General features: G+C 46.1%; 2 protein-coding genes across 4 annotated transcripts in view; one reads left to right on the forward strand and one right to left on the reverse strand.

The window, feature by feature from the left end:
• Positions 1-6,113: 6,113 nt before the first annotated feature.
• MRPL21 (mitochondrial ribosomal protein L21) lies at positions 6,114-22,803 on the reverse strand. 3 transcript variants are annotated; one of them, XM_049821388.1, is made up of 7 exons: positions 22,755-22,803; positions 20,927-20,987; positions 16,898-16,983; positions 13,662-13,825; positions 12,060-12,112; positions 6,936-7,039; positions 6,114-6,243 (listed from the first exon to the last, which is right to left on the reverse strand). In XM_049821388.1, exons 1-7 carry the CDS (start codon positions 22,792-22,794, stop codon positions 6,179-6,181), a joined length of 573 nt encoding a protein of 190 aa, XP_049677345.1. In that variant the 5' UTR covers positions 22,795-22,803; the 3' UTR covers positions 6,114-6,178. The 3 variants fall into 3 exon arrangements, with proteins under 3 accessions (XP_049677345.1, XP_049677347.1, XP_049677346.1); XM_049821390.1 differs by lacking the exon at positions 22,755-22,803 and adding an exon at positions 21,565-21,648; XM_049821389.1 differs by lacking the exons at positions 16,898-16,983; positions 20,927-20,987; positions 22,755-22,803 and adding an exon at positions 14,342-14,445.
• A 13-nt stretch (positions 22,804-22,816) lies between these two features.
• IGHMBP2 (immunoglobulin mu DNA binding protein 2) overlaps positions 22,817-27,259 on the forward strand; it is a 47,216-nt gene continuing 42,773 nt past the window's right edge. Inside the window, exons 1-3 of the mRNA XM_049821380.1 lie at positions 22,817-22,923; positions 24,404-24,573; positions 27,038-27,230. Of these exons, the coding sequence (XP_049677337.1) occupies positions 22,850-22,923; positions 24,404-24,573; positions 27,038-27,230 (437 nt within the window). The 5' untranslated portion in view covers positions 22,817-22,849. The remainder of the gene's footprint in view (positions 22,924-24,403; positions 24,574-27,037; positions 27,231-27,259) is intronic.

Genomic DNA, 27,259 nt, shown 5'->3' on the forward strand with positions numbered 1-27,259 from the left:
ACCTCAAAAACAGAGATAGGAGTAGACTGCCTTAGACCAGAACTTGTGTAGATTTGTTTCTTTTTCACCCTTGATTTAAGGCAACAAACCTAAGAGTGCCGCAATTCACAGTGTTATGCTTACCTCCAGCCCGGTGAAGTGCTGGCCTTGGGGATCACTAGATAACCACATACTGCTGCAGACCCTCCTGCTGAGGTGAGGAGCTGAAAGCACCGCTCAGAGAGAAAACAGCTCTACACCCTTCAAAGCCATCTCCCATGACCAGGCTGGATTGGACTGCTGTGACCCTCCAAATCCAACTGCTTCAGAGACAATGCAGAAAAACATATCCTTGACTTCTTTAGGAAAAGGTTGGCTTGGGCCCCGGAGCTGGTGGGTTTATATCCCTGACAGCACATCTGGGGACTACCCGGAGAAACTCCTACTCACCTCACGCACAGATCTCCTTGGCGTGGTGGGAAGACACGTGTCTTCCAACACGTGCATTCAGCACCGGTGCCTACACAGTCCCACGTTTGCTGGGGACCTTTCAGCTGGATGACAATGGAAACACAAGTTTATCATCTGCAATCACTGAATAAGCCACCTCCAGCGTAACAAAGCACCTGTGGCGAGGCCAGATGAAAGTAGGTGGAGTAGATATTGTTTTCTGTTGAAATATTTGTGGTCAGGCTATTCCATACTTGCCGTTTTTTAAGGATGTGGAGTCTGCACCGGGAAAGAGGCCAAAGGCACCCATGAATCATGTCCCTGCAAACAAAAATCCAGCAGAAATAAGAAGTTGTCCTAAAGCAGACAAAGAACCAAATCACCTCTCAGGCTGTAGCCTCGGATCATGGGAGTCCCATACCACGGTCCAAACTAAGCTTCTGCCAGGTCATTGGCTATTTTGAGACCTCCCCCAAAAAACTGAACTGTGCTGCTTCTAAAAGAGAGAGAAGTGGTATGTTTGTTTTCATTTAGGAAAGGAAGATAAAAGCAAAGCTAGTCCCTTGTCTCTCCATTAGATGATCTGAAGATGTGGGATGCTAGAAGATCTACGCAGAAACCAACTCACTTTCAAGCTGACTTTGGAGCCTGCACTCTGTTTTCAAAAATGACCAAGGTATTTCAAAGTTTTGGTCCCACAATGTTTAGCTCACCTCCTGAGCATCCACTTGAAGGACTCAAACCCCACGTTTCCAACTTGCTATCACGTTTCATTGTCACTCGTGAATGACTGTACATTGTTCCTATTGAGACAATACCGCATGTGGCAAGCTTCACTGCTAGCACGCCTCTTGAGAGTTAATGTCGGACGGGGCCGTCAGGGAATGCTCTCCAAGAATATAACTGAAGCCACGCCGCCCTGTCAATAAACATATTTTTGGTTGCTATAGCAAAGCCAGCATGCAATTAAAAAGTGCTCTCAGACTTCGGGGCCCTCTCCTTTCTCAGCGGCTTTGCAGACTCACTCTCTTCCTACTGAAATCAAATCCTGACTTTGCTTCAGCCGTGCGAATGCTGCAATAGCAGCCAGGCAGAGACACGGCAGGAGCAGGAACACGGATCCCAATAGCTTCTCCCACATTCTATAAATAGGGAGAGAGAAAATAGATGAAAGGCACCTAGCCTCAGTGCTTGCTCATGCCCAGGCTTGTTGGCCACTGTCTGCCTTCTCCAAAAGGGCTTTGTATCAGACGGGACCCGGTGGTGAAGCATTCCCTTTTTCTTCTTAATGAGGGGACTATTTTTTTTTGGTTACAAGAGACAAGAAAACCTCTAGTGCAAGAGAAATCAAACCAACACAGTTTCCTGGTGTTACATTCTGTCTGTTGCTGATTTCTAAAGCGTATTTCGACGCACAGCCAAAACGTGGCTAGATCATGCTGAGAAAATAAATCTGGCTCCACATAAGAGTTCCAAGGCGCCTTTGCAAAGCTGACAGGGGAAAAAAACACACCAAAGGGGCATATTAACAGCATTTCCCTTCCACCCCGGAGGCCTGAACAACATGTCCTAAGAACTTGTCAAGCAGCTTTGCCACTTCAACTGGATAAGCGCCTGCAGCTCACGACATAGTAGAGCGTATGAATGTTAAGCAGATCCAAATATCATAACCGAGTTGCTAAATCCCTTTGCTGGCCCGTGGGTCCCAAAGAGAGAGTTTCATGCACTTTGGTTTTTCCGCAGAAGCTGGCCATTGGGAAGAAAGGATGCTGACGCTTACCACGTCTATCTCACTTCATTAGGCTGCACAAATAATGGATCCTCACAACGGGAAGCCTTCACGCTGTGAGAAATGGCATTGCTTGTGAGGCTTATTTTAGAACACAGAACAACTCGCCAAGAGAAGGAAGAGGAACGCCATCAGGTAGGCAATTTAGAACTCATCCAGACAGAGCTCTGGAGACAGGCTGCAGACAGCTATCCTGTAGGATGACCACCATGGGCTGTTTCCCCTTCAATCACAATGATGATTTTATTGTTGTCAGGATGCAAAACCCAAATCCAAGCACCTCAAATCCCGTTGGAGGGTTTAGAAGAACAGCATTAGCCTTTTAAATGATTGAAACCTCGCTCTAAACCAACTCCTGAAAGCATCTGTATCTGAGGGGGAGGAAAAAAAAAACCAAAACAGCCGCAAATGAATTAAGGTGCTACGGTCCCTTGCTCTTAAAAGGGCAAAAGGATGAGGTCAAGGCTGGGCTGACATTCAGCCAGGCCAGCAGTTCATTGATCTCTTGTGCAATGGCACGTACCATTTGCTGCCACGGTGCACTCTTAATTAGGGCTTGGCTATACACCTCCCTTCGCTCTTCCAGAGAGGTAACACAAAGGGGGAGCGAGGGGTGTCCTGGGGGGACTGCACTGCCCATCTGGGATCCAGAGAGCCGCAGAGCCAGGAATCCGTTCATGCTCAAAATGGGGGGACGTGAGAGCGACGCAATGCCAAAGCGGAGCTGGCAGAGAAGCAAAGGCACCTCCTGACAAGTCTTTCCGAACAAACCTCTCGGCAGCCAGGCTGGCGAGAAAACAACGCTTCCTTATTGTGGAAAAATGTCAGTGTTGCAAAGCCTGTTGTCCTTCTGCCGGGGAATGAAGCAGAGTTCTACCGACATTCTTCGAAAGCACGAGAGAGAAACCAGAACAGCCAGCGGCTTTGTGGCCAGTGGGCAGGGAGCACGCACTGGAATTCGGGTCTGACTCAGAGCAGACAGATGCCCTCCGCTCCGGCTCTCGAGCCTCCTTCTGGGCAGCAAATCCTTATTTACACAAAGTCAAACAGCACTGAGGGGAGATTATGGGGGACAAACGCCGCAGTTTTGCTTTAGAGGTGCTGGATGGCAGAAGCTCAGGTCTGGTTCTCGTCTAACCTATGTGGATGTCTAATCTTTAGAGACTCTGGGCAAAGCATCTCTCAAATTCCACCCCGATCTGACGTGGATGTCAGATGTTTTGTCCTAACAGATAAATTTCCACCATGAATCAGTGCTTGGCGGGGTGGGGTGGGGGGGAAGCCAGCTTTGTGGAGAAATTTCTGCTCTTAAACTATTTAAGCATGGCAAATGACATTGAGCAGCCAGAAAGAGGATCACAAGCAGCCACCCCCCAACAGGTGAAGCCAAATGGAGACTTGCAACTTCACTCCACAGAAGAAATGGGGATTTCTGCTTCCACTTGGAACAGCAAAAAGCTTTTTCTTTAAATTCCCCTGAAGAAAATGTCAAAAGTAATCCTCAGTATGAATGCATTATTTCAATAAAACCTGAATATTTTGCTCTGATTTTATATTATAAAATTTTCAAAACAAAACCCAGGACTTCCTGATATTGGTTGAATTTTCCCTTGCTGCCCAAATTTCCCTTTTCTCACCCAAACCCGCTGTGAAGCCACCCTAATTTCACAAAGTATCTCACTTGGATTAGAATTACATTTCCCAAGGGCTTTTGGGGGGGGGGGGGGGGACCACCACACGGATGGACCAGTTTTACAGATGAACTTAAGACATTTGCTTTTTTTCTTTTGAATCAACACTGGGCTCTTCCTTCCGTATTTCTGAGCCTTGAAGTCGCTCTTGTTATTTTCAAGTGTTCCTCCGTAACCGGGAAGGACAGAAAATTCCCCCTACATCCTCTTAAAGCCAAGACATGCATGCCGTTTCTTAGCCCCAGCACTCACATGCCTTAAGAAACACAGAGGGACTGTGAGGTTTCCAGTAAAATTGCTTCAGCTGGCAATGCTGCTTCTGCTGTGGACTGTGAACAATCTGTAACTGGTAGGCAGTCACTGCGATAGCCTTCATGCCAGCCTGCAAAATATTTCCACTCACTGCTACTGCTGGGATTTGTGGTCCCAGCACAGAACTGGAGCCACCTTTGGGAGAGGGGGAAGGAAGCGGGAGATGATTTTTGGAGGAGAGGTCCCCCCACTGCCTTCCATTTGTAAGAGCTTGGAAACAAGGATGCAATGATCAAAGCTGGTCGTAGAAAGGTCCCTGCCTTCGTATTACTGTTAGCTGTTTAAAATCTAGGTGTCCAGCCTCCTTGTACAGTCAGTAGAGAAGGAACAGCATCTCCCAAGGGCTGTTCGTGCCAGACGATCCTAAAGGGGAAGAGATGAGTCAGCCTCTACAGATGACCATCTCACTCCAGCAACTAGAGAACTAGCTTAACCCAAGCATGCCTGGAACCTTCTCTAGCTGAAGTCAGGGCAAGATGAAATGCAGCCTGAGCCATCAAGCTTGCCATTTACGGCCCTTAAAGTGATCTCCTGAAGGTTTATACAGACCTGTGAGATTTGAAAGACAGGACAAGACCCAGATATAGTTATGTTCAAAACTAGCATTTCCTTCAGTACAGGGTTGTGGACAACCTTGATCCTATGAAGGAGTCACAGTGGGGGTACATAAGGACACCTGTATGCAGACTTGCCTCCTAACTCATTTGAAGCAAGGTATTCCCTACAGAAGTGACAAGGTGAGCAGGGCCCACTTATCACTTCGCATGGTAGCTGTAGGGAATCCGATAGCTACCCTGAGAGCCTGCTGAAAGCTCTAGGAAACTCCTCCTGGTTGTTATTACAGTCCAGAAACACACGCAAACCTTGGCCGAATAAGCCTGCTGATTCTGGCCTTGTACATGCTGCTCGGTAAGTGACAGTGCTCAACTTGCAGGCATAGCGGAGAGAAAATACTGAGATCCAGACATGAAAATATACTCACTAGGTCAAGCACCAAGTCTGTGAAATAGGCATGACGTCACTCCTGAGCCACTAGTATCTGTTATTTTGATGGTATTACTTACACACACAGACAATTTATTGCTATGCAACAGACTCTTTGGCTCACCTTTAAGAGGGTTATTTCTCAGCTGCATCTCCTGTTGCTCATCTTTGAGAAGGATTTTCACCACTCAGCATGATCTGGGAGTAGATTTGGGATCCTGCAGTCACCTTGTTTCACTGCTGTCTTCAGTCTCATGTTTGCTGTGGGCCACACTGTACCCCAGGATATTCCCTGAAGCCATACAGTACCAGGAATCATATGAACAGAGCAGCAGGGCTTTTGTCAGGACAGGAAAAGGGGCCAGGGGCAAAATTACACTTAGCACTTCTTGAAAACAGCTCACCTATTTACAGCGATGTAACTGCAGTCTGTGGAGAGCAATGAGTGTTTCCAGAGGGCAAATCAGCTCAGCCAAACACGCCTGCCTCTCTGCTAGCCTTAAGTGCACCCACAGTCCCAGGATAAGGAAACTTGCTAGGACACAAATAACTAAGCACAGCAGCGGGCTCTTTAAATTGACTAATTATACACATAGAGTCTGCCTTCCAGACTCACCTCTGGGACTGGGGAGGCAGATGGCCCTTTTCTTCCACAACCAGTGAAGCCCAGGGTATTTTATGACACAGCTAAGAGCCTGAATTCCTAAAGTACATAAAGATGTGCAAGCAAAGGTAGACCCAGTTGGCATGAAATAGCTTGACAGCTAGCAATGGATCCTGGGTCGTTTAAGACTCTTGACAAATAAACACCAAGGCTGAAATAATAGTTTAAAAAAATATTGTCTTTTTTTTTGTAGAAGAAAGTACATATAGATTTCCATTTCCGACAACAGCAAGAAGTCCAGAACTTTCCAATGACAAGGCAGTTTTATTTCCGTAATTGCCTAAAGCAATAATAAACCCAAGCAATCAATCATGACAAACAAGGGAAAATTTCTATGGTGTTTATTCGAAGGACGGTCTGTGGGTTCACGATGACTGAAAAAGAATGAAAAGAGAAAAAAAAAGATCAGATGACAGCACAGAACTGTTGCGTACCTTTCGGAAGGCTCCTGCTGGCTTAGCTACATTAGTCTACAGAATGCCAAGGCGTGACAGTTTCTAGGAGGGGGTGTGCTGGCAGATGCTGCCACGTTGGCAGGACAGCTGCATACCATTGGTATGGCATGAACAAGAGGTCTAGGCAGAGCTCCCATGGGACTGTGTCAGGCCGGTCAAGGTTTTAGCATCCGTTCCATAAAAAAAAGGTCATACTTTTTCTGTCCCTCAGTCGTATCTGAGAAGGGGCAGTCGTTTGGTAATCCAAAAGGCTGCTACAGGATACTGTTAAGGCTTGCTAATATCTGTGATTACTTATCTAGTATTTAAGGCTTTGGAAAGAGAACAAGGGTGCTTTTCTGCCCAGGATTTTTTTTTTTTCAGCAAGATCTTTTGCAAGGCTATCTAACAGAGGGTGCTGGACCAAGGGAATATTAAGTCACTGTGCTCTAAATACAGTGGGCACACCTGGGGCAGTGGGCGGGGAAAGAGGCGCTGTGCCATGAGGGGTCCTGGGGATATGGTGAATGAGTGTCCTCCCCCAGGCGCTGCCCTTGTGTCACGATACCTCCCCCTCCCAGATCTAACAACAGAACAGCAGGGAAGGAAGCTCTGTATTCTTTGCATCTTACTTTTCTTCCTTTGATAGCTGAGCCTCCTCCAAAAGCGCATGTTAATTTTTGGCCATGACTCCGTCTTTTCAATCACAGTAGCCTCCACACGGACAAGATCTTTCCTTAAAAATAAATTTGAAAAGTATCACTGTTTAATTATTTACATTCTCCTCCTATTGGTGAGCAGATTTCTGCAGAAAAACGACACACAGATACCACAGGAACTACAAAGTCACCATAGAAGGAGGGAAATCTGTCAGGTTGTTGGTGTCACGGTGCAAGCGTAAAAGCCTCAAGGAGCTGATGTGATAGGTTGCAGGGCAGTGCCTCTCTGCCATGTGAGGGTAAGTTCAGAAACAGCTATGGAGACAGTAGTAAGACAAACCTGCAGGAACCTGTAGGATTACAGTAAGATTCCCCCGGCACGTCTACATGATCTCATGTGTCCTACTTTGCTTATGGTACAGGTAAAACCCACCCATGGCCACTTCTCCTGTGCTGTGCTGGTCAACACTGAAGTCCTCCCTCCTTCTACAAAGCATCACAGTCAGCTCAAGAAAGTCTTCTCACCTTGCTCACCTGATTAAGTCCTGACAAAGGCTCAGGGAAAAGAGACATAGCCCACTGTTTCCAGCAGGAAGCACAGCTAATTGGCTGCTGGAGTAAGTCACTTCTCCTCCCACATGCCTCTCTTCTGCCTCCTACTCTTGGTCTGTCCTGCTTGTTTACCCCATATTGGAAGAGAAGATGGGGACTTACTGAGGATTTCACATACTGCTCCCTGCCCCACAGTTGGGGGAGCTCAGGCTGAGCGGTGAGACCACTTGAAGACTCAAATTATTTCTAGAACTCACTTCTACACATGGAAATTCTCAGCAATAAAACATTCCCCCTCCCTAAGGATGGAGATGAAGAGAAGAATATGGCCCATACTTCCTTCACAGGTGAGTAAAATCACAGAGTAATTCATCCCTCCACATTGCCTTACCAACACACACAAACACACCTCCTGCCCACTCAGGGATTCTGCAGAGCTCCGAGAGAGGAAGTCCCACTGAAGTTAGAAAAAGAGTGCTGGGATTTCTAGCTATCCGAAAAACACCAGAGCTGGAAAACAAGGTGGTCTGAAGCACACGCTGGAGGACCAGCTACCCGTCTGCACAACAACTCCTCTCTGAGAAGATAACTGCCTCCAGACAAGAGTCAGACTAAAGCTTTGGAAAGCGTGGTTTTAATCAACAGCCACAATGGAGGAGGAAGAGATGCTCTTTCATGCAGCATCACTGCAGAATACCATTAAAAACTCATTAGCATGCTCACTTTGCCGCCAGAAGACATTTAAAGAACATTTTCCTGACAAATGACTCTGTCTGCACTTAAGGGGGGTAGACGGGGGGAAGCCCATATAGTCTAACTGTTCCAGCAAGGTCACTAGGAGGCCAAAGGCTTTGAGACACTTACCATCTCTCTTAACGTTTACCCTCTGGGGTGTAATAAATATCAGAGATTTAATCCTTGAGGGAAGAGGGAAGGACAGACAGAGGAGAAAACTGATATACCTGCATTTAGTGACTAGCCCAGTAGAAAACAGACATAAGATAATATAGATTTCAAGAGACCACTGGGTGACCCTGACATGGCAGCTAAAGGATGTTATCCAGATTCAGCCCAGTGATAGGACCCAACTGCACTACTGAAATACACAGCAAGCTTTGCAACGCTAGGAAAGAAACCAAAAAATAAACTGCACTCCAGGGGCTGGCCATGTTTTACCACTATAATTAGGGAGCTATACTTTCTGGGTCTAATTCCTGCCTGCTGAACGCAAAGGGAAAGCTAAACTCCCACTGACTTCTCACAGGCTTGGACTGTAAAGGCATGCAAGAAACTCACTAATGATGATCACATGGGAAAACTGGAAAGCAGCCAGGCCAGATAAAGTGACCTGGTCACTGAAATCTCTGTGCTACTCTCAGGAGAGCCAGGGTTTGCAGTAGCACAGCCAAGCTATCCCTGATACAGCTCTCACCACTGGACAACACTAGCTGTCCTAGGCCTGGGGTAGCATCCAGCCAAAGGGAGAAACGCTGACACACAGATGTGTAGGCAAGTGTGTCGTCGTCGTCGTCCGTCCCCCCACTCCCCCCGCAATTGCTCATAGATGTTGACATGGTTTCAGGCAAATCTTTAAGGGTATTGTTGAGACAGCTGAGTATCCAAGTGTGGCTTAACTCTACAAGTCAAAGTTGCAAACAGGCCCTGGTGAGTCCGTCTTTGTTGGACAAAGCACTAGGAGCTGCCGGTTGAAAGGCTGAAGCACAGGAGAAACCAACTTGCTGGTGAAGTGCATATGAACAGAAAAGTTCTCAGCAAAATAGAGCCCAAGAAAAAAAAAAAATCTTTATCGAATGTTTTAGGTATGACTGGAATGTCCATAAAAATAAAAAGAGGGTCACACATTTCCCAGAGTCTGACACAGTCAGGCCTGCTGCTTTCAGCAGCAAAATAGTTCATGACAAAGCACATCTATCGGATTTTTGCAGGAGGCATGAAAAATTCACACTGAAATCTCATAGATCTAAGTTGCGCTGAAAGCTATTGTCATTAAGCAGTGAAAAAGAGCCAGGCAAGCTACAACCCCAAAGGATCATAACTCTTAGAGGTAATAATTTCAACTGACAAGCTCACTCAGTCCCTCCAGAAGGTAACCGAATCCCAGCCTGGCTGTCTGGGAAAAGAACAGGTCCAAGGGCCTTTGTTATTTCCACTGAAGCCACTGCAAAAATGGGCAGGTAGCAGGAGAAAGAGAAAGGTTCATCTACAGGAAAACATTCCAAACAGCTGTACTTTGTCTAGAAATAAGCTAAACTTTCTCATAGAGGCACCATTCATTTCACTTAAGTCTAAAACAGCTGAGGGCACTCAACTGACGGCCTGAAATGCAAACCTGCCCAAGGTTATGCTCACTTCTAATCACAGCTTTAAAAGCGCACAACAATTTCTGCATTATACAGCTAAATAAAGTACAACTGCATACTGCTTGATACCCTTGTGCCAATCGACCAGACAGCAAGTTACTTGAACAAACACAAAACCCAACAGATTCCAGAGCAGAAGCCAGCTAGAAGTTCCCAGAATAGCCTCTGCCACGCAGATATGTTTTGTTGGACTGTTGTTTTTTAAAGCCTTAGAGAAGTGTCATCTTGGGAGGTATCTGACTGCTACAGAAAATTAAAACATGACCATCTGTCCAAAACAGGACAAGTTCCTACCCGCCTCCAAGTTTGAACAGGGAGTGCAGCTGTAATGAACTGTTTTACGCAGATACTGGTGCAAGCATTCACTGATGTGTTTATTTTTAAAACAACAGAAAAACAAAACCGCCTTTGTTCGCATCCAACCTCTTATCTCCCCTCCAAAATGTTTGTGGTTTAAGCACAACTGGGAACTATGTGAAAGAACTGCATGTTGCTCATGACACAGTGGGTTCTGCTTTCCTTTCCTCAGCCCATAAGGGAGAGTGGGGGACTCGGAGGTTTCCCCTACAGCTCGGAGGGAAGATGGCACTTCCCCACCAGCTTTTCATTCTGCCTGGCCAGCCTCCTCCTCCCACTGATCTTCCTCTGCCAAAGTTACTGGAGTTCAGGCTAACATCAGCAGATGCAGTTTGGTCCGCTTCAAGCAACTGCCAACACTTTCCACACACTTAGAGCACCTGTAGGAACCCAACAGCTGTATTTCTTCCTGTCCCAGAGCTCCTGGGGCTCAGGCCACATGCCAAGTCCAGCATGCAAACTGAGAGTTGCAAAGAACCACCCCAGGGCCGCTGGTTAAGAGAACCAGGTGAAGGATGGTGCTCCTAAACTGACTGACATGGCCCTGTCTGCAGAACTTGGGGTCTTATTTGAACTTCTGCAAGATGATATTTCTAGTCCTAATGATGAGATTCTCCTTCCTAAAATCTTTCACAAGTGCACTATCTAGGAATAATTCAAAGACTCCTGATGATCTGCTATTCCAGATCTATTTGCAGTATTGTTAAAAGGACTGGCAGCCCTCAAAATCCTGTCTAACACAGGGAACCTGAGGCAGTTACCACCAGTGCAACTGAAGTCACATCATCAACTGCACAAACACGTTACAAGTAACTCTTAAATACCAACAGCCCCCTGGTACTATAGAAAGCACTCGGAAGTGAAACCAATCTGAAACCGTGTGGTATTTCTAACCTGAATCTACAAGCCACCAAGATATAATTCTCAGATGTACAAGTTCCTTCTTATCTGACCATCCTCTGCCAAAGTTGTTGCAGTTCAAGCTAAGACCTAAACACATGGTTTAGCCTGCAACCAGACCACAGCCAGGGCTTCCAGATACTTTGAGCTCTTCCGAACCACCTTATCTTGACCTGCATTTTACCACTAAAACCTCTTGTCCTGGGGAAAATAACAGTTCATGACTTTGCTTCTGGCTAGTGCTAAGAGCTGAGCAATAACACCTGGTCCACACACCACTTCCTTTTGGTAAAGAAAAGGCTGAAGAACCAGGTGTTCTGCCAGTTTGTATAGCAAGTCCTACAGCATTGGGATGGAGATGGTGCCAAGGGGGTAAATTCCTTTTCCCCAGTTCTGTGATTGCTGGAATATGTGACTAGGAGGAAGGGAAAATTAGGAACTCTAAAATTAAGATTAAGGCCTACTGGGTTAAGACAAGGTCAAAATGAAATGGGTTAAAAAACCCAAGTCAAATTAAGGGATTAAGGAATGGGAAAGGATTTCTGGGTTATTTCAAGATGACTATCACCCAAATTAGGGTAAGGGAGTAAAGATGTTGAAGAGCAAGATTTACTGCTAGTTTGTACAAGGCTTACACCATGAGAAAAAGATCCAACCCAGGAGAAGTGAACATCCTACAGTTACCTTAGAAATGGGTACTGCTGCTCTATCCTGGCACTGTGGCAATGGTTAGAGCCAGCAGAGGCTGATGAGCTTGTTTTATTGGTGATCCTTTCAAAAGCCACAGGGCTGGGAAAAAAGCTAGTGCTGATAAATCCAGGTTTCTCTTCAGTTTCAGAGACTGTAGGAGCCCTAAAGCTACAATTAAGAATTGTCTTGAAGATAATTCTTCTATGAGACGTCTTACCCAAGGAGGGGCCTTCCAATAAGCGTGAAGTCGTCAGCACCAACCAGCAAAACCTATGGAAAACAAATCAGGCATATATCACTGGTTCATTGTCCCAGTAGAAATGCAAACAATATCTTCCAAATTCTACAGTCACAATAAAGGAGTCAAACTGCTTAAAAATAGGCCTTCACACATTTCAAACCTGACACTGTTACTAGAGAGGGATGGTGGGGAAAGGCAGCTAACAGGCAAGAAACAGATTCGTTAAACAGCCTTCCAGGAGACCTTATCCTACTAAAAAATACTTTAGAAGCATCTTTCACATCGATCAGAACACCCTGAACCTTTCTGTTCTAGCTCACCGACAGTTGTAAAAGATATGAAAAGCAATACAGGGAAGAATAATAATATGCGTTGTGTGGGATGTGAATGAATGGCAGCTCCTAAAATCATTGGATTTTTATAGCAATTGCTACGTATCCCAGTAGAGGAACACTATCCTTGCTCTCCTCCATGAGGCCTCAAGATGGGCAATAAAGAAATGAACATCTTGGGGGGATTCACCACCCCAGGGACTAGCCCTTTTGTTTCAGGGCATTTCAACCACCTGCGTATCTGAAGGACCAGGCAGGATAATAGAAAGGATATCGTGAGAAGAGGTAGGATTTCTTACAGACTGCCTCCTTCCCCACACTAATTGTACGGCAACAGTTAAAAACAATATATAAGTGGTCATGAGATGTTCTGGATTTTGTTTTAGACAGGTACTTGCCAGTAAAATCCCAAAAGGGTTATGGCAGTTAGGCTAGGTTTTCACCTTCTTCACTCCCATCTGGACCTTTGCATTCCTAGCTGGCTACTCCATGCAAATCACTCCTCTCATCTGTATACAAGGATGCAGGACACAGCTGAAGGGATGCCTAAAAAGGTGCCTCAAAACTGGACTTCAAAGCAATGGATGAGTAAAAAAACTGCTCTGCTCTCCTTAACTGCTTGCTTGGCTCTAACAACCAACATTATGATGAAGCCAACAGAATCCTACTTCATAATCTTTCATTTAAGATTTGGATTAATGAGCCTCTGCAAGTTTCTGCTAGTTAACCAAGGCTAAGGATAAAGATATTGAACTGCACCTTGGCAGTTCTCCCCTACACGCACCATCCCTCTCCCTCTACCCAACACACCCAGCGTGATAAGGATCTTGCAAAGCATTGAGCAGTGACAGTCTCTCTGGGAATACTGCAAGTATTTTGGGTGTTGGAGTCTCAAGGTAAACACAGTCTTTAGCTGCCGTCTCTAGAAACAACAACTATAATTTTATTTTTTTGGATTAAGTTAGTACAACAAAAATACATCTCCTGACAGAGTCTGCCACGACTCATTCCAACCCTGTTCAACAGAAATCGCAATAATATTATCATGAATAGAGTAACTGAAATTGGAACAAAAGTAATGCAAAGCAAACAGCTGGAGTAAGAACAGGAGATCCAAGAGGAGCTCTTTGGGACATTTTTTTAAAAACTGGTTATGGGTTTTGCCTCAAGAAATGTTTGCAGGTAATTTGCTCTGGTCCCATACACAGCATGGCATCACAAGCACTGTGGAAGCATGGCACATCACCTTTTCCATCCGGATTCGGTCTCCACATTCAGCCTCCAGTACATTGTCCATCATAATCAAGTCTTCACTAGTTATTTTCCACTGCTTGCTGGCAAAGTGGACCACAGCAAAGAGTCTTCCGTACTGACCTGCTGCAATCATCTTGTTCACCTTTTGTACCACTTCTGTTGGCAAACAGCAGGGAAGGAATCAGTGGAGAAAAACGCAGCAACGTGTGAAGAGCTGTTCAAAACTAATTCAGCCACACTGCTCTCCCACCAAAACTCCTATCTTCTGGGAATCTTTAAGCAAGGATCAACAGCAACGTTGTTTCCTATGGTATGTGAGCCTCCCTTTTGTAAACCTAATGACCTATTTGTATTTTAGTTGCTGGCAAACCCATGCATATGTAAACACCTAGTGTATATATACTGTGCAGCTAATCTAAGGCTTGACTTCTCAGCCTATTTCTTAGGCATCCTAAAATGCACTGTATTCAGATATAAAGTGTTCCAGAAAAGAGCATTTGTCCATACATCCAACATTTGGAGGGGAGCTCTTCTCAATTTCCAAGTGATACGCAGAAGGTCCAGGACTCTGAATACTGTGTTAGGCATGCAGGAACATCGGGAAGAATTTGGCAAAGTACACAGGAAAAAGGGCTCCAGCGTACTAACAAAGCCTGGCCTGAGAACTTGTACCTGCAGCAAAGACAAGAGAGACCTTTCCCTCACTCTTTTCCAGAAAATCTTTTCCCATGTACACATTCATGCAGAGCAGGTGCCAGGAGCAGTACGAATCCCAGGGATGAGGTCCTGCACATGAACAAGCTCTGTTTTCTGTGATCAGCTTCCAGAGCAGCGAAACCAAAACCAATTTTTATGGGAACATCAAAACGTATTGCTTAATGAGTGCCATTCCAGTGCCAAATAGTAGCTTTCCACCCCCTTGAGCTGTTCAGAAAAAGAGCAACTTTTCTATAACTGGAAAAATAGATTTTTTTTTCTTTGTCCTCAAAAGTGGCTGAATCATTTTTTCTTAGAATGTAAACGAAAACAACATCCATTTGGGACAGACGAGACTTTAACAGCCAGTCCAACTAAACTGAAACCTTACAGGAACACTCTGAAAGTGTCCAAGTTTCAACCCAGCAGATGCAAATTATTAAAGGTAGAGGTAAGAAAAGAAATTATTTGCAAGGCAGTAGTTGCTGCAGTTCCCACTACAATGAAGAGTTTAGCTTCTGTGTTGCTGGAATTGCTATCCCAGAAGAAAAATCCACTGTGTGCTCTTTTCTCTGATTCACAGTGGTCCACTACAAAAAGTCCAGGGAAAAAATACAATCCCCTTCTCTTTGTTATGCCCCAAACTGCACAATGGCTACAGTAAATTTCTTCCAGCTCTAAACTGGTGATCCAAGTATATCAGTAGTCCTGTGGTCAACATTTCGAAACTGAAATTTCAAAATTCTGGCCTAAAATTTTCTCTTGGCAAAAAACATGTCGTCATGCTCTAACAAGGATTATTTCCTTGTCAAATTTCAACTTTCTACCCACGGAGCTTTCTCATCTTTTTATAACCAAAAAAGGTACATTTTCTTCACTGAACTTGGGCTCTGAAGTTGTTGATAACTCTTCCAAACACCTCTAGTGACAGGAAACATCAAGTGGTGTTACCATTTGATTGCTAGTATGGCTTGTATCTCACCACCATGTGGAGTGACCCTTCCTAAAATATCCATGGCTGTTCCATAGCCAGCAGGCAAATAGAAGGCGGAATTCAAAAGCTCTTGCTGTTGTTTGCTTCGGATAAGCACAGCCAGGAGATAATGATGCAAGCTTATAAACAGTAGGAGGTTACCGGGCATGGAAATCATAGCAGCCCTGAGGATCCCATGTGAATCAATCAGGGGAACATGGGACCCTGTTCACCACAGGGCTTCAGCAATTCAAACCAAGCAGTTTATGGTTCACTACTGGGTCAAATCATGCTCAGGGACAGAACACTCATCTGTCACTTGAGCAATCCCAGGAGCACAAAGGAGAGAAAAAGCAGGATGAAAAACAGCCAGAGAGGAGACCTGGAGCAGGAGGCTCTCTCCAAAGCACATCACTCACGCTGTTATTAGCACACTTCCGCCAGATGATAGGAGACTATCTGCAAAGAGGTGGACACAACTCAGCTTTTCTCCTCTCACTCTCTCCTTGTAAAACAACTCCTCTCCTTTACTTCCTGGGTCTCTTCCATCTAAAGCAGACAAGTCAGGCGCCCCTCATAGATATCCCAGAGGCTAACACAATGAGACAGGTAAGACTGCCTGTTAATAAACACAGGAGCTCATTGCCTGCACGGAGCACACAACTGCTAATTGCCACCACCACAGCAACTGTAAAAGAAATTCACCCGCAGGAGCTCATTACTGCCTAGTTCTGAGAACCATCCTGTACATGTTTTCGCTTCCCCACTACCATCCCTAGCACGGTCTGGATGACAACAGCCCCACCTGGGCAATATAAAGCTAGACACATATGCCTTCTCTGTATTTGATTTTCACATCCCCACCTGCCAGGGGAACCTGTGGCAGGTTACAAGTGGAAGACTGACATGTTTTAGTAAGGCTAAGCAAGAAGGATGGTTGCTAAACATCTATGGGCACTTAACTCACTGAATTGTGAGGCTGACTGCTGTACAGTCCATGTGCTCCTTTCAGGAGGACCACTGGCTGCGTTCAACAGTCCTGACTAGACGTGGGGACAAGAATGCATTCACTAACACTGCATCACTTGCCAGTTGCTCATTGCCTTATGTCACACCTCTGCAGCTCTGTCATGTGCCCACCATCCAACTGCTTATGCTGGCTCTAATGTTCTGTTTTATGCACTAAAATGCACCAGCTCTCCAATGTGCCCACCATCCAACTGCTTATGCCGGCTTTAGCTTTTTGATTTATCCATTAAAAGAAAAATAATTTTCTCCTGTCCAAAAGGCTTGTTTCGTGCTTTAGAAAGCAACACATCACATCAGGTAAGATTCCTCTGGGAGTGTTACAAGCTGTCATGCTGTGATAAACTAAGGAGACCTCATATCCTACCCAAATCTCCAGCAGCTGGAGCACAAGTCCAGTGACCCTAATACATGCCAGACAAAAACGCAAAGAACAAAAACTAGCTCCAATCATTGAAGACATTTATGCTCAATCAGGCCACCAATGGCAATACTGGAGTGCTAGTCTTCACTTGGAGACTTGAGAACTTTACCTGCATGATACTTTGCTTCTTCTACTGGATCTGGAAGTTTCACTTCAGGCCATGGGGGTGAAGTCAGAGATGTTTTGGCAACAAGTCTGTGAATGACAAGGCAAGATTTACTTGTAGCTAACAGATATTATCAAGAGATGTAAAACAAAGAGAGGAAAAAAGGTAAAAGAAGCTAGACATGGAGTAGAGATGGTTTGCCATTGGGGGAGCAGAAGTTGTACAGGAGGCTGAATGATTTATCAGTATGAAAGACTCTACCCAAAGCCCACTTGGGCCAGAAGGCAATTTCCCACAGGCATGTTTCACTTTGTAGCAGCTCATGAGCAAGGAGAGGTTTTCTATTCTGTTCTTAAGCGTTACAGACAGAGGGTGGCAGGCAAGGCAAAAGCCATGTCACCTCCCTAGGACTTAATCCAATGGAGGACACTGGATATGGCAAAGTCACCAGACCTTTAGCCCAACACCTGGCAAAACGACTCCAGTAAGACAAGCAATGCTGCAGAAGCTGCAGCCCATATCACAAGGTTGTTAAAAAACATGCAGAAAACACTTGGTCTCATTTCTGAGTTCAACCTGCAAATGCTCTACCAAACATAGTTGCTGGTCCCAGGGCTTACCATCATTTAGGTCCACCATGAACTGCAGCAAGCTTTAAGAAAAAGGGATACATGCCTCAGTGGTTGGTTTGCTTTACTCCCATCCTATCATAAAATTCAGTATTGGGAAATGGATTTCCCCCCCCGCCCTTTTTTTCCCCCCACACTTCCCACTTCAGAATGTTATTTTAAATAGTTTGAAACAAAGAAAGAGTGCAGAAAGAAAGAAACAGATTGAAAATTAACTGAAAATTCACCCAGGCTAGGTTATCACTTGCTCCTGATGTTGAGATCTGCAGCTGGATGTGCTAGTGGTGATCAAGCTCAGCAACAACCAGTGACTTTCCACTGCCTTGTTTTTACAGGCTGGAATTTTGTCACCAGCTCCAATGGAAGCAGACCTACTTTAAGCCTTACTTACACCTGAGTTTTAGATAAAAAGCTCTTGTATTTATACCTGGAAAAGCTTAACAAGTTACCTCCACCACAGCTGAGAAGCTGAACACATTAACGCTCCTCAACCCACTTCAGCACCAAGTACAAAGCTCTGAAGTCACCCAATAGTGGGGAGCATCCGGGAGGAGGAAACGTGCCTTCAATGGGGAAGAAGGGCTAATGAGCATTCTTAAACCAGCCTCGAGCACTACATGACTGACTCACATGCATCCTTTTTTCCTCTATTTTTTGAAGCTCTTCTGTTAAATAGATACTTTAGGGAGGGCCTTAAGACCACAGCTTGGTTCTTTACAGGAGAGTTATGAGGCTGCTTTTCTTTTGTCACTTACAGCTGCATTCCTTGAATGGCAATAACATCTTCTCCCACTCCCAGTGCGATTCAGCATTTAATACCACAAACATTTAGCCAAAAAGCCTCTTCTGTGCCATTACCATGTCTGTCTACAATCGACAATACCACACTGGGGAGGGACTAGCAGAGACACCTAACAAGACTTCTCAGACCCACGCCTATCTTGGTTCAGGTTGACCACAGAAGTGAGCGGGAGTGTGCACCATCCCACATCCATCCAGCCAAGCACAAGCATTGCTCCTTGTGATGACTTTGAGCACCAAGATATTCTCCTAAAAGGTGCAAATTAAGTCCTTACTCTCCTTGAAAGGGTAGCTTCAACTGTTGTGATAGAGAATCACTTTAATAACATCTCTTTTCAAACACTCTGCAACTGTACCACTGAGACAAGAGCCCCTCCACTTCAAGACATTGCATCAGACCCCAAAGACCTTCCCGGTGACCAGCCCAGGGGACTCCTGAGCATCACAGACGTATCCCTTTAGGATCATTCCGCACTGACACAATCACAGGAGCAACCACATCTCAAACTGCACCAGCACTTGAATGGCAAATTCTGTGCAGAAGACATCTTACCTGAAGCTACTCTGCTTTCTATACTTAGATGTTGCTCTGCTCTCTTACTTACTGAAAATGGTATATGGCTGTCACTACACATGACACCTTCCGTTTAGTGAATAAACTGGGGTCCTGAAGGCAGGCAGGCTACAGTATGGATACAGAAAGAAAGGCTGAAAACTACCAGGGGTGTTTCAGCTAGCAGCCAGCAACATGTTCTCATTAGCAGTCGTGGTGGATTCTTTCCAGTTTTCTCAAGATTATCACCGAGAGAGATCCTCTGCCTCAAAACTGAGCTAATTCCTGACTACCTCAAGCCCTGTACAGTCAATACTGCAGGTATTTATTTGCATGCACACACATTGCCTTTCTTGACAGTGGTGCAGACAGCACTAAATCACAAGAACCCTGTTTAAAACAGGGTTGAACAACAATTAACGCTGCTCAAATGTGCCACAGGGTGTTAATTCAAAAATGAAACACTATGCAAAACTCACAGTATGAGTTTGAGTGGAAAAAATGCAAATGCCACTTGCTTATAATTAGCTGTTTTTCAAGATCTCTAGGACAAGGAGCAAAAACAAGGAGGACCAGAGGTAGCCGTTAACATCTCTGCATAAGAGCCAGTTACAAAAACTATTGATTTGTTCCCAAAGAACTGGAGAGACAAGTACCACTCTAAGCAGGGACAGTACTTTGCACACGCAGTGCTTTCATGAGAACTGCGGTATGTGTTTCAGGGGGCAGGGAAAGGAGGCACAAGGCCCATCCTGCAGCATTCAGAGATTATCCTGAGGTTCCAAGTGCCTTTACTCAGAAAGAGACACATGACCAAAAAGCATCAGATTATAGTTCCTTATTAAGCAGGAATCTACAACACCACAAAATACAATCTTAGATTTAAAGATGAGGGAGATTCACGCTGGATCTCACCAAAATGATCAGAAAGGTACCAGTTTCTAAAATTTGAAGACAAAGGTGCTGCTCAGTAAATACCATCTCCATCACGAATGGGAAATCCAAAATTTCCTGTGCGCTGAGATCCATACTTTCTATAACTAACAAAGGATGCACAAACCACAAAAAATATTCAGGAAAAAGCATTAAATGCTAGTGAAAGAAGGCAAAATTAACAGAACAGCAGTTGTGTTTGATCCCTTTACTGTGTAATGCCCAGCAATGCCTCTCAAAGGGCTTTAACAGAAACTCAAAGCGCTTTTGAGCAAGTATATAACCACAAGCACCAAGGCTTCATGGGTCTGTGGTGGGGTTTACTAATAATGTTGGGCACTGTGTCACAGATGCAGAGATCCAAACTGTGTTCCCACGTGTGTGAGGACCAGTGGGAAGAGGCCACCCCCCTGCACCCTTCAGCAGCGCAGAGGGAATGAGCAAATCTTGTCATTTTTCCCCCAATACTGCTCACAGGAGTTCTCTACTTCTGCAGTGTCCCCTTCTGGTTAAAGCAAGCAGCAGCACAGCCTGCAGCTCTGTCTCCCACGAGATCCCAGCAGAAGAAACAAAAGACACAAACAAGCAGCTTTCAAAGTGCTGAAACAAATGAAGCCTGAAGTTTCCTGGCTCAGTGTCCTGTAGTGCTTGGGCTGTTAATCACATTTTATGAACACTGCAGTGCAAGTTCAGTATTTATCAGATGTTGGAGACTCCAGGCAGAAGATGAACCCTGCCTGAGTAGACTACCTGTACCTAAAAGGATGAGCATCAGCTGACACTCCTTCCACAGCTGAGGAGTTTGCAATGTCCTGACTTGAGTGGCTTCTCTGCTGTCTACTACGGGCTGAGCCCACAGTGCAGCCCTTTTCTCAGTGGAGGATCTAATTATCTGTCTCTAGACTCAGCTGCTTAATTTCACAAACCAACAGAAACATTATTCTGGGAAAGGTGACTGAAGGTAGGCAGAGTCCAAAAATATTGGGAATCGACAGACTGACAGAAGGGTCATATAAGCCTCCTTTCCAAAGGAAAAACAAGCTGCCCCCCCCCTCCACCAAGAAAGGTCAGCGTTTCAAGGGGCACAAAGCAAAGCAGAAAGTCATTTGACATTACCCTTGCTGCAGTGACGTGCTCTGGGAACTCTGGTGACGAACCGCAGATGAAAGCAAGAAGGCTAAAAGGGAGAGAGGGAAAAAGAATTAAAAATATGCAGCAACTGCTGGGCTTTTAGTCCCTGGTGAGGCAGCATTACTGCAATGCTGAACTGTCACAGTGCTGGTCAGCTTCGTGGTACCATTTTTCTGCCTGGTAAAAGCTTCGTTCAGTTTTATCGTGACAGGCAAAGATAAAGGGTGAAGCAAAACAAGACACATGATAAGAGAAAGGACCCATCAGTTGTGGGCAGCAGTGCAAAAGAGCACGAGAAAGGCCTCCCACTGCAAACACATTTATTTCAAGTGACAGTTCCAGCTAGATGCAACAATTTTATATGGTTACACTCAGAGCATCCCACCTCTTCTGAAAACAATGTGACTGAAAGGCAGAGGGGAGGAACAGGAACACTCTCTTAATTCTGAGCACTACCTGATGCTGCTAGAAGGATCCTTTCCAGCACTCTGGGCCCTCCAAAAAGGGGAGAGGAGCTATTACACAACATTTACTAGGTGATTCTCAGCAACTTCTACTAAGCCTTACAAAGTTTCCACTCTGAAAAGAGATAAGGAAGACAAGGCGTATTGCTAGTAACTCACTGGCCCTGTAGCTCCCAAGCAGACAGCGCGATGCCAAGTGAAACACAGTGAACTGGAAGAGCGGGACAGCTTCAGCAGATTTGATTTTAACACTCCTGTGTCTGGTTTTTCACCATCCCAAACACGCCTCTTCCTTCTAGACAGGAGGAGTGGAGGAGCTACATAGCTAAACAAGTAACATCAACAGAAGATAGGAATTTGAAAAACACATTCTTGCTTTTCAGAGCTGCATATACATGAGCTAACGTTCACCAAAACGGTGAAGCTGTGTTACTGTTCCAATACACAAATCTTCAAAGAACAAGTGGTTTGCTACAACTTAAATTACGCTTTTGAGTGTAGCTTCAGCATTTTTTGGAAAGGAGCTGGGCCTGCACACACTGTTAATTAGCAGAAAGAGATGAAGGCCTAAAAACACACACTCAAGGATTTATTCCTATGTTATCTCAGGGATAACAATCCCCTTTCTGGAACAATTTGCATAACTAAAAGACAGACCACGCACAGCTTCTTTGCGGGAACATTATCTTTTTCACCCACCAGCCAAAGCACCACCAGTATGAGGGACTGGGAAGACCTCTTAAAACCAAACGTACCTAACCACCTCACTTGCAGAAGCTGCAGTTCACCAAGGTCACACTCGCCTGGCACAGAAACCAAACCCAGGGCCCCCCTGCGTGACCCCCAGTCTTCTCCCGCAACAAACACCCTGCCAGCTTCCCTGCCCAGCGAGGAAGGGAGGAGGTTGATGGGAGTCCCTACACCTTCCTCCACTCCCTGGATTTTGCTGAAGGTTTCAACTAGGATAGAAAAAAGGGCGTCAAGTCGATTCTCCTTCTTGTTAACGTTTCCTCCTCCCCTGCCCCCGAGCCTTCTGGCTGCTCCATGCTGGTCGCTGCTCTTGTGCCCCTTTCACCTCGGCAGCTTTCCCTCTGGGGCTCACCCACCAGGTACGTGGCGTGGATAAACAGGACCACGAGCCGGCCGGGGGGCTGGAGCCCCCGCCCTGCATGGGGGGGCCGCGGGGGCTCGCTGGGCCCGCGGAGGGGACGGGGCCCCCAGCCCAGCCCTACGGGGAGACCGCGCCGCATCGTCCCGGCGGAGGAGACCCTGCCCCGCCGCCTCCCTCCCCCAGCGGAGCGGAGCTCGGAGCGTCGCGTCGCGTCCCGTCCCGTCCTGTCCCACCTCACCTGCCGCCCGCCGCCGGACCCCCGCCACTGCCGCCGCCATCGCGATGACCCCGCCCCGGAAGCGGAAGATCACGGCGGGGTGAAGGGTCAGGTCCATGGCGGCGGAGGCAGCGGAGCGGCAGCTGGAGCTGCTGCGGGAGGAGCGGGAGGCCGAGGTCGCCGAGAGCAGGTACGGCCGGGCCGGCTGCGGGGGGAAACCTTACTGGCTCGCCCCTATAGAGCCTGCTGTCCCCTATAGCAGCCCTGACGCACCGATCCTGGGGCGGGGCCTGCTGTCTCCTGTGGGAAACCCTGAGGGATCTTCCCCCGGGACCTGCTGTCACCTGTGGGAAAAGCTGACAGACATACCGCTAAGGGACTTGCTGTCACCTATAAGAAACCCTGCTGACTCGCTCCTGCAGAACCTCATGTCACCTGTGGGAAGCCTGCTGTCACCTATGGGAAGTGCTGCTGTACTCACTCCTGTGTAACCTAAACGTCCCAATAGGAAACCCACCCTACAGCACCTGCTCTAATCTATGGGCAACCCTGCTGGGCTCACCCCTATAGGACCAGCTCATCCCTGTAGGAATCCCTCTTAGACTCACCCTTTAGGGCTTGCTGTCACCTATAGAATCCAAGCTCACATCGGCAACACCTTGGGGGTCCTCTTCTTCTCCCTCAGACCCTGGGGTGGGGGTGTGCTGGGAACCTGCAGCCCACACCCAGCTTTGCTCTTCTGCCCCAGAGCTTGAGCTGAAACCAAATCCCACCTGACTCAGGTGGATTTGTGGTGCCAGGGAGGGTGGGGGTATCACCAGGTGCCCCCAGGTTGTGTGGGGCCATGGCAGGAGCGCAGACACCCCTATTTCTGGTGCCAGTAAGGCCTGGCCTTACCCAGCCCTGAGGTCAGAGGGTGCCAGGAGACAGGACAAGGTTATTCCACAGCTGCCTGAAGTTTCCTGACACTTCAGCTCCCTACAAACCAACCTACAGGACACAAGTCAACCTGAGAGACTAAAGAGAATAAACCTGCGGGATTTTCCTTTTTGTTTTCATCTATACAAAAAAAAAGTCACCCTCCCCGAGTGAGACTGTGGAGCAAACACAGCTGCTGCAGCACACTTTGGCCCAGGAGGACAGCAGTCTGCAAAGCTGCTGCCTGCATTTTGTGCTGTAGTCACTTGTAGCCTGCAAGTCTCTGCCAGACACCCGCTCCTCTTCCCTGCAGCTACATGTGTGGTGTTTGTTGGAGGTTAGCGCAACTTCCTGCAAAAAATGGCAAATCTTCCATTTAAGCACTTATACGTGATAGGGGAAAAAATCAAGTTATTCTGTCCTGGATCATGGGATGTGGATAACTGGGCAGGTCCTTCCCTTTCACACCCAGACAGGAGAGAGGAAAATACACATAAGCAGCTGTTACCTCCTCTTCAAGATCTGTGAGCATCACCCCATTTCCCAAAATAAGCTTGTGGAAGCCAATCTAGTTACATCACTACAAAGTGATCACGTAAGCCAACATTTCAACAAGCTGATGTCTCTTTTGCCATCATTCTTCCCCTTCTTTTCCATCTCCTCCTCCTGTCTTTTTTCTTTCTTGTCTTCTGAGGCTTTGAATCTCAGCTTCAGTCCAGAAAATGGTTTTCACACCTGCATGTGCTTTCCAGGGCATGGCAGGAAAGCATCTCCCTGAAGGAATTGCAGCGCAGAGGTGTCTGCTTGCTAAGACTCCAAGCTGCCAACCAGAGAACCGGCCTCTACGGACGGCTGCTCGTGACATTTCAGCCTAGAAAATATGATTCAGATGCTGAGCTGCCCTACAACAGTTTTGGGCCTGGTGAGTGATCTTCCTGTCAGTGCAAAGTAGGTAAAGTAAGAGATGACCAATGTCTTCTTCCTAACATCTTTCTAATATGATATTTAATTTGTAAAGACTGAGCAATTGATGCAAAAAAGGAAGGGAGAAAATGTTACGGCTACAGGATGAATCTAGAAAAAACAGCCTCTTTTTCCCTCAGCTTGTTATGGACGTGTATGTTGCACCAGGAAGTGCTGGTGGTTAAAGAACTGACTTTCCTCCTTCTGAATCAATAAAAACAAAGCCCTCATCTCTTGTCAGTAAAGATTTCGTGACATTCTTTGTACAAGCCAAAGCATTCATGTTTATGTCCTGTGGTACGTAAGGAGCTTCTGTCGCTTATACTTTTAATTCCAAAATGGAAAGTGGATTTTACTTTTCCTTCCTGAGTTGCTGTATTTCCTCCATTCCCTGTACTATTATTTTTGGCAAGGAAAAGGAAGAAGTGAAGTATGTAGCGTTATTAGTTGACATGCCTGGATTTGTGTTGGAAATGAAGGTACTAGAGAAACACAGACTCACCAGCACATCAGCCAGTGGCCTTTTCACTTGTGTCTCACCCTCTGCCATCACTTTCATGAAAACATGACCAGGACCATCAAAGCTGAGCTGTTCCCTCTGTGGCTGGTATCTGAGGAAAGCGAGGACACTGTCTGCCGTGCTGCAACCAGCTGTGCAGGCTTACCCCTCGGAAGAACTTGGGTTTGACTGTGAAGTAGTTCCATGTGAGTCTGCAGTATGACGTCTATTTTTTCCCTGCAGAGACCCTTCTTGTCTTTTCCTTAGGCAATGAGGAGATTGCCATGCACTCTCCAAAACTGGTCCACAAGAGAGAAGCTGGCTGCACCAGATAATTTTCTGGTTTAGTTTAGTAATTTTCTTGGTTTAGTTTGCTAGATCATTGAGCTTGCTAAGCAGGTGCATCATGGGGAGCCAGACTGTTTTGACCCTGTGTCCTGGTTTTGGCTGGGACAGAGTTAATTTTCTTTCTAGTAGCTGGTATATTGTTATGGTTTTGATTTAGTATGAGAAGAATGTTGATAACTGATGTTTTCAGTTGTTGCTAAGTAATGTTTAGTCTAAACTCAAGGTTTTTTCAGTTTCTCATGCCCAACCAGCAAGGCAGCTGGAGGGACACAAGAAGTTGGGAGGGGACACAGCCAGGGCAGCTGACCCAAACTGGCCAAAGGAATATTTCATACCATGTGATGTCATGCTCAGTATATAAACTGGGGGGGGGGGGGGCGCTCAGGAACTAATTGGGCACTGTTTGGCAGGTGGTGAGCAATTGCATTGTGCATCACTTGTTTTGTATATTCCAATTCTCTTATTATTGTCATCATGTTATTATTATTATTATTTTCTTCCTTTCTGTCCTATTAAACTGTCTTTATCTCAACTCAAAAGTTTTACTTTTTTTCAATTCTCTTCCCCATCCCACTGGGTGCAGGGGAGGTGAGTGAGCAGCTGCATGGTTGCCAGCTGGGGTTAAACCACAACACCCTGGTCGCTTGATGGTACTATTTCAAAGTGTGTTGAAGTTCAGTTTGTTGATGCATTCTTTGTCACTCAGGCCTCCAAGGTGCTGACCTTTGAAATTAAAATGACTTATTGCAGATTGGGGCCTCAGCCTTGAGAGCATCTGCCAGTGGTCTTCAAAGAGAAATAACATTGCTGTGGCAGTAAATTATTTCTGTGACACAAGCATTTTAATGTAAGACCTGATGGACCTTACAGAGGAAGGAAAGCTTCCCATAGTTTGGGAATCTGAAATTTAATCCTCAATAAATGTGAGCCCCGGCTAAGTTACAAACTTAGTCAAACATCCTGCTCAAAACCTCCATTTCACCATTACACAATGTAATTCACCTCTCTTTCATCATCTCACAGTGACTGTGAAAAGCTGTAGTGAGTCCTTAAAAATCTCTCGTCTTTCTTAGTTCTACTGACTAGCATATAGCAGTCATCTGGGAGGCACATATTGTCATGCAGACTCCTTGGCTATTATTAAAAAATAAAATGGATGTAAAGTGGTTTGTCTGAGAGTTCAGAGAAGTCAGGTTCTCTCAAGGTCTGTGTGAAAGCATGTTGGCTTTCTGAGCAGCTTTGGCTATGGGGAGCACTGCTGGTCTCCACCCCAAGACCTGTGGCATATGGAGATCTGAAGGCCACCAGTTAGTTGCTCTCTGGTGTCCTCTCACTGCTAATTGTCCTTTTGCTCCCTCTTGCTGTGTGCTTTCTGTCAGCTAAGAAAAGGATGTTCTCCATTATGGGCTTGACACAAATTCTGACCTTGGCAGGAACCGCAGTGCTAGAGCTATGGTTGGTGTAGGTGGTCCTGCTGTCTCCAATAGACCATGCTTGGTTACTGGTCTCCCCAAAAGAGCTTCTTTTCAAAATGTTTGCCCCACTTCACGCTCTCTCTTCAAACTTGTCTTTGCAGGGGACATTGTGGGCCTCTATGATTCAGCTGGCCAGGGTGATCCGCTCTCCACTGGCATTGTAACACGTGTCACCTCCAAAGCAGTGACTGTTGCCTTTGAGGAATCTCGAGATGGCATGCTGAGCTTGGACCGAGACAGCTCTTACCGCCTGCTGAAATTAGCCAATGATGTCACCTACAACAGGCTGAAAAAGTAAGGGCCATGGGGTTGCAGCTCACCTA

This window comes from Accipiter gentilis, chromosome 17 (assembly GCF_929443795.1).
Source record: "Accipiter gentilis chromosome 17, bAccGen1.1, whole genome shotgun sequence".
Lineage (NCBI taxonomy): Eukaryota > Metazoa > Chordata > Aves > Accipitriformes > Accipitridae > Astur > Astur gentilis.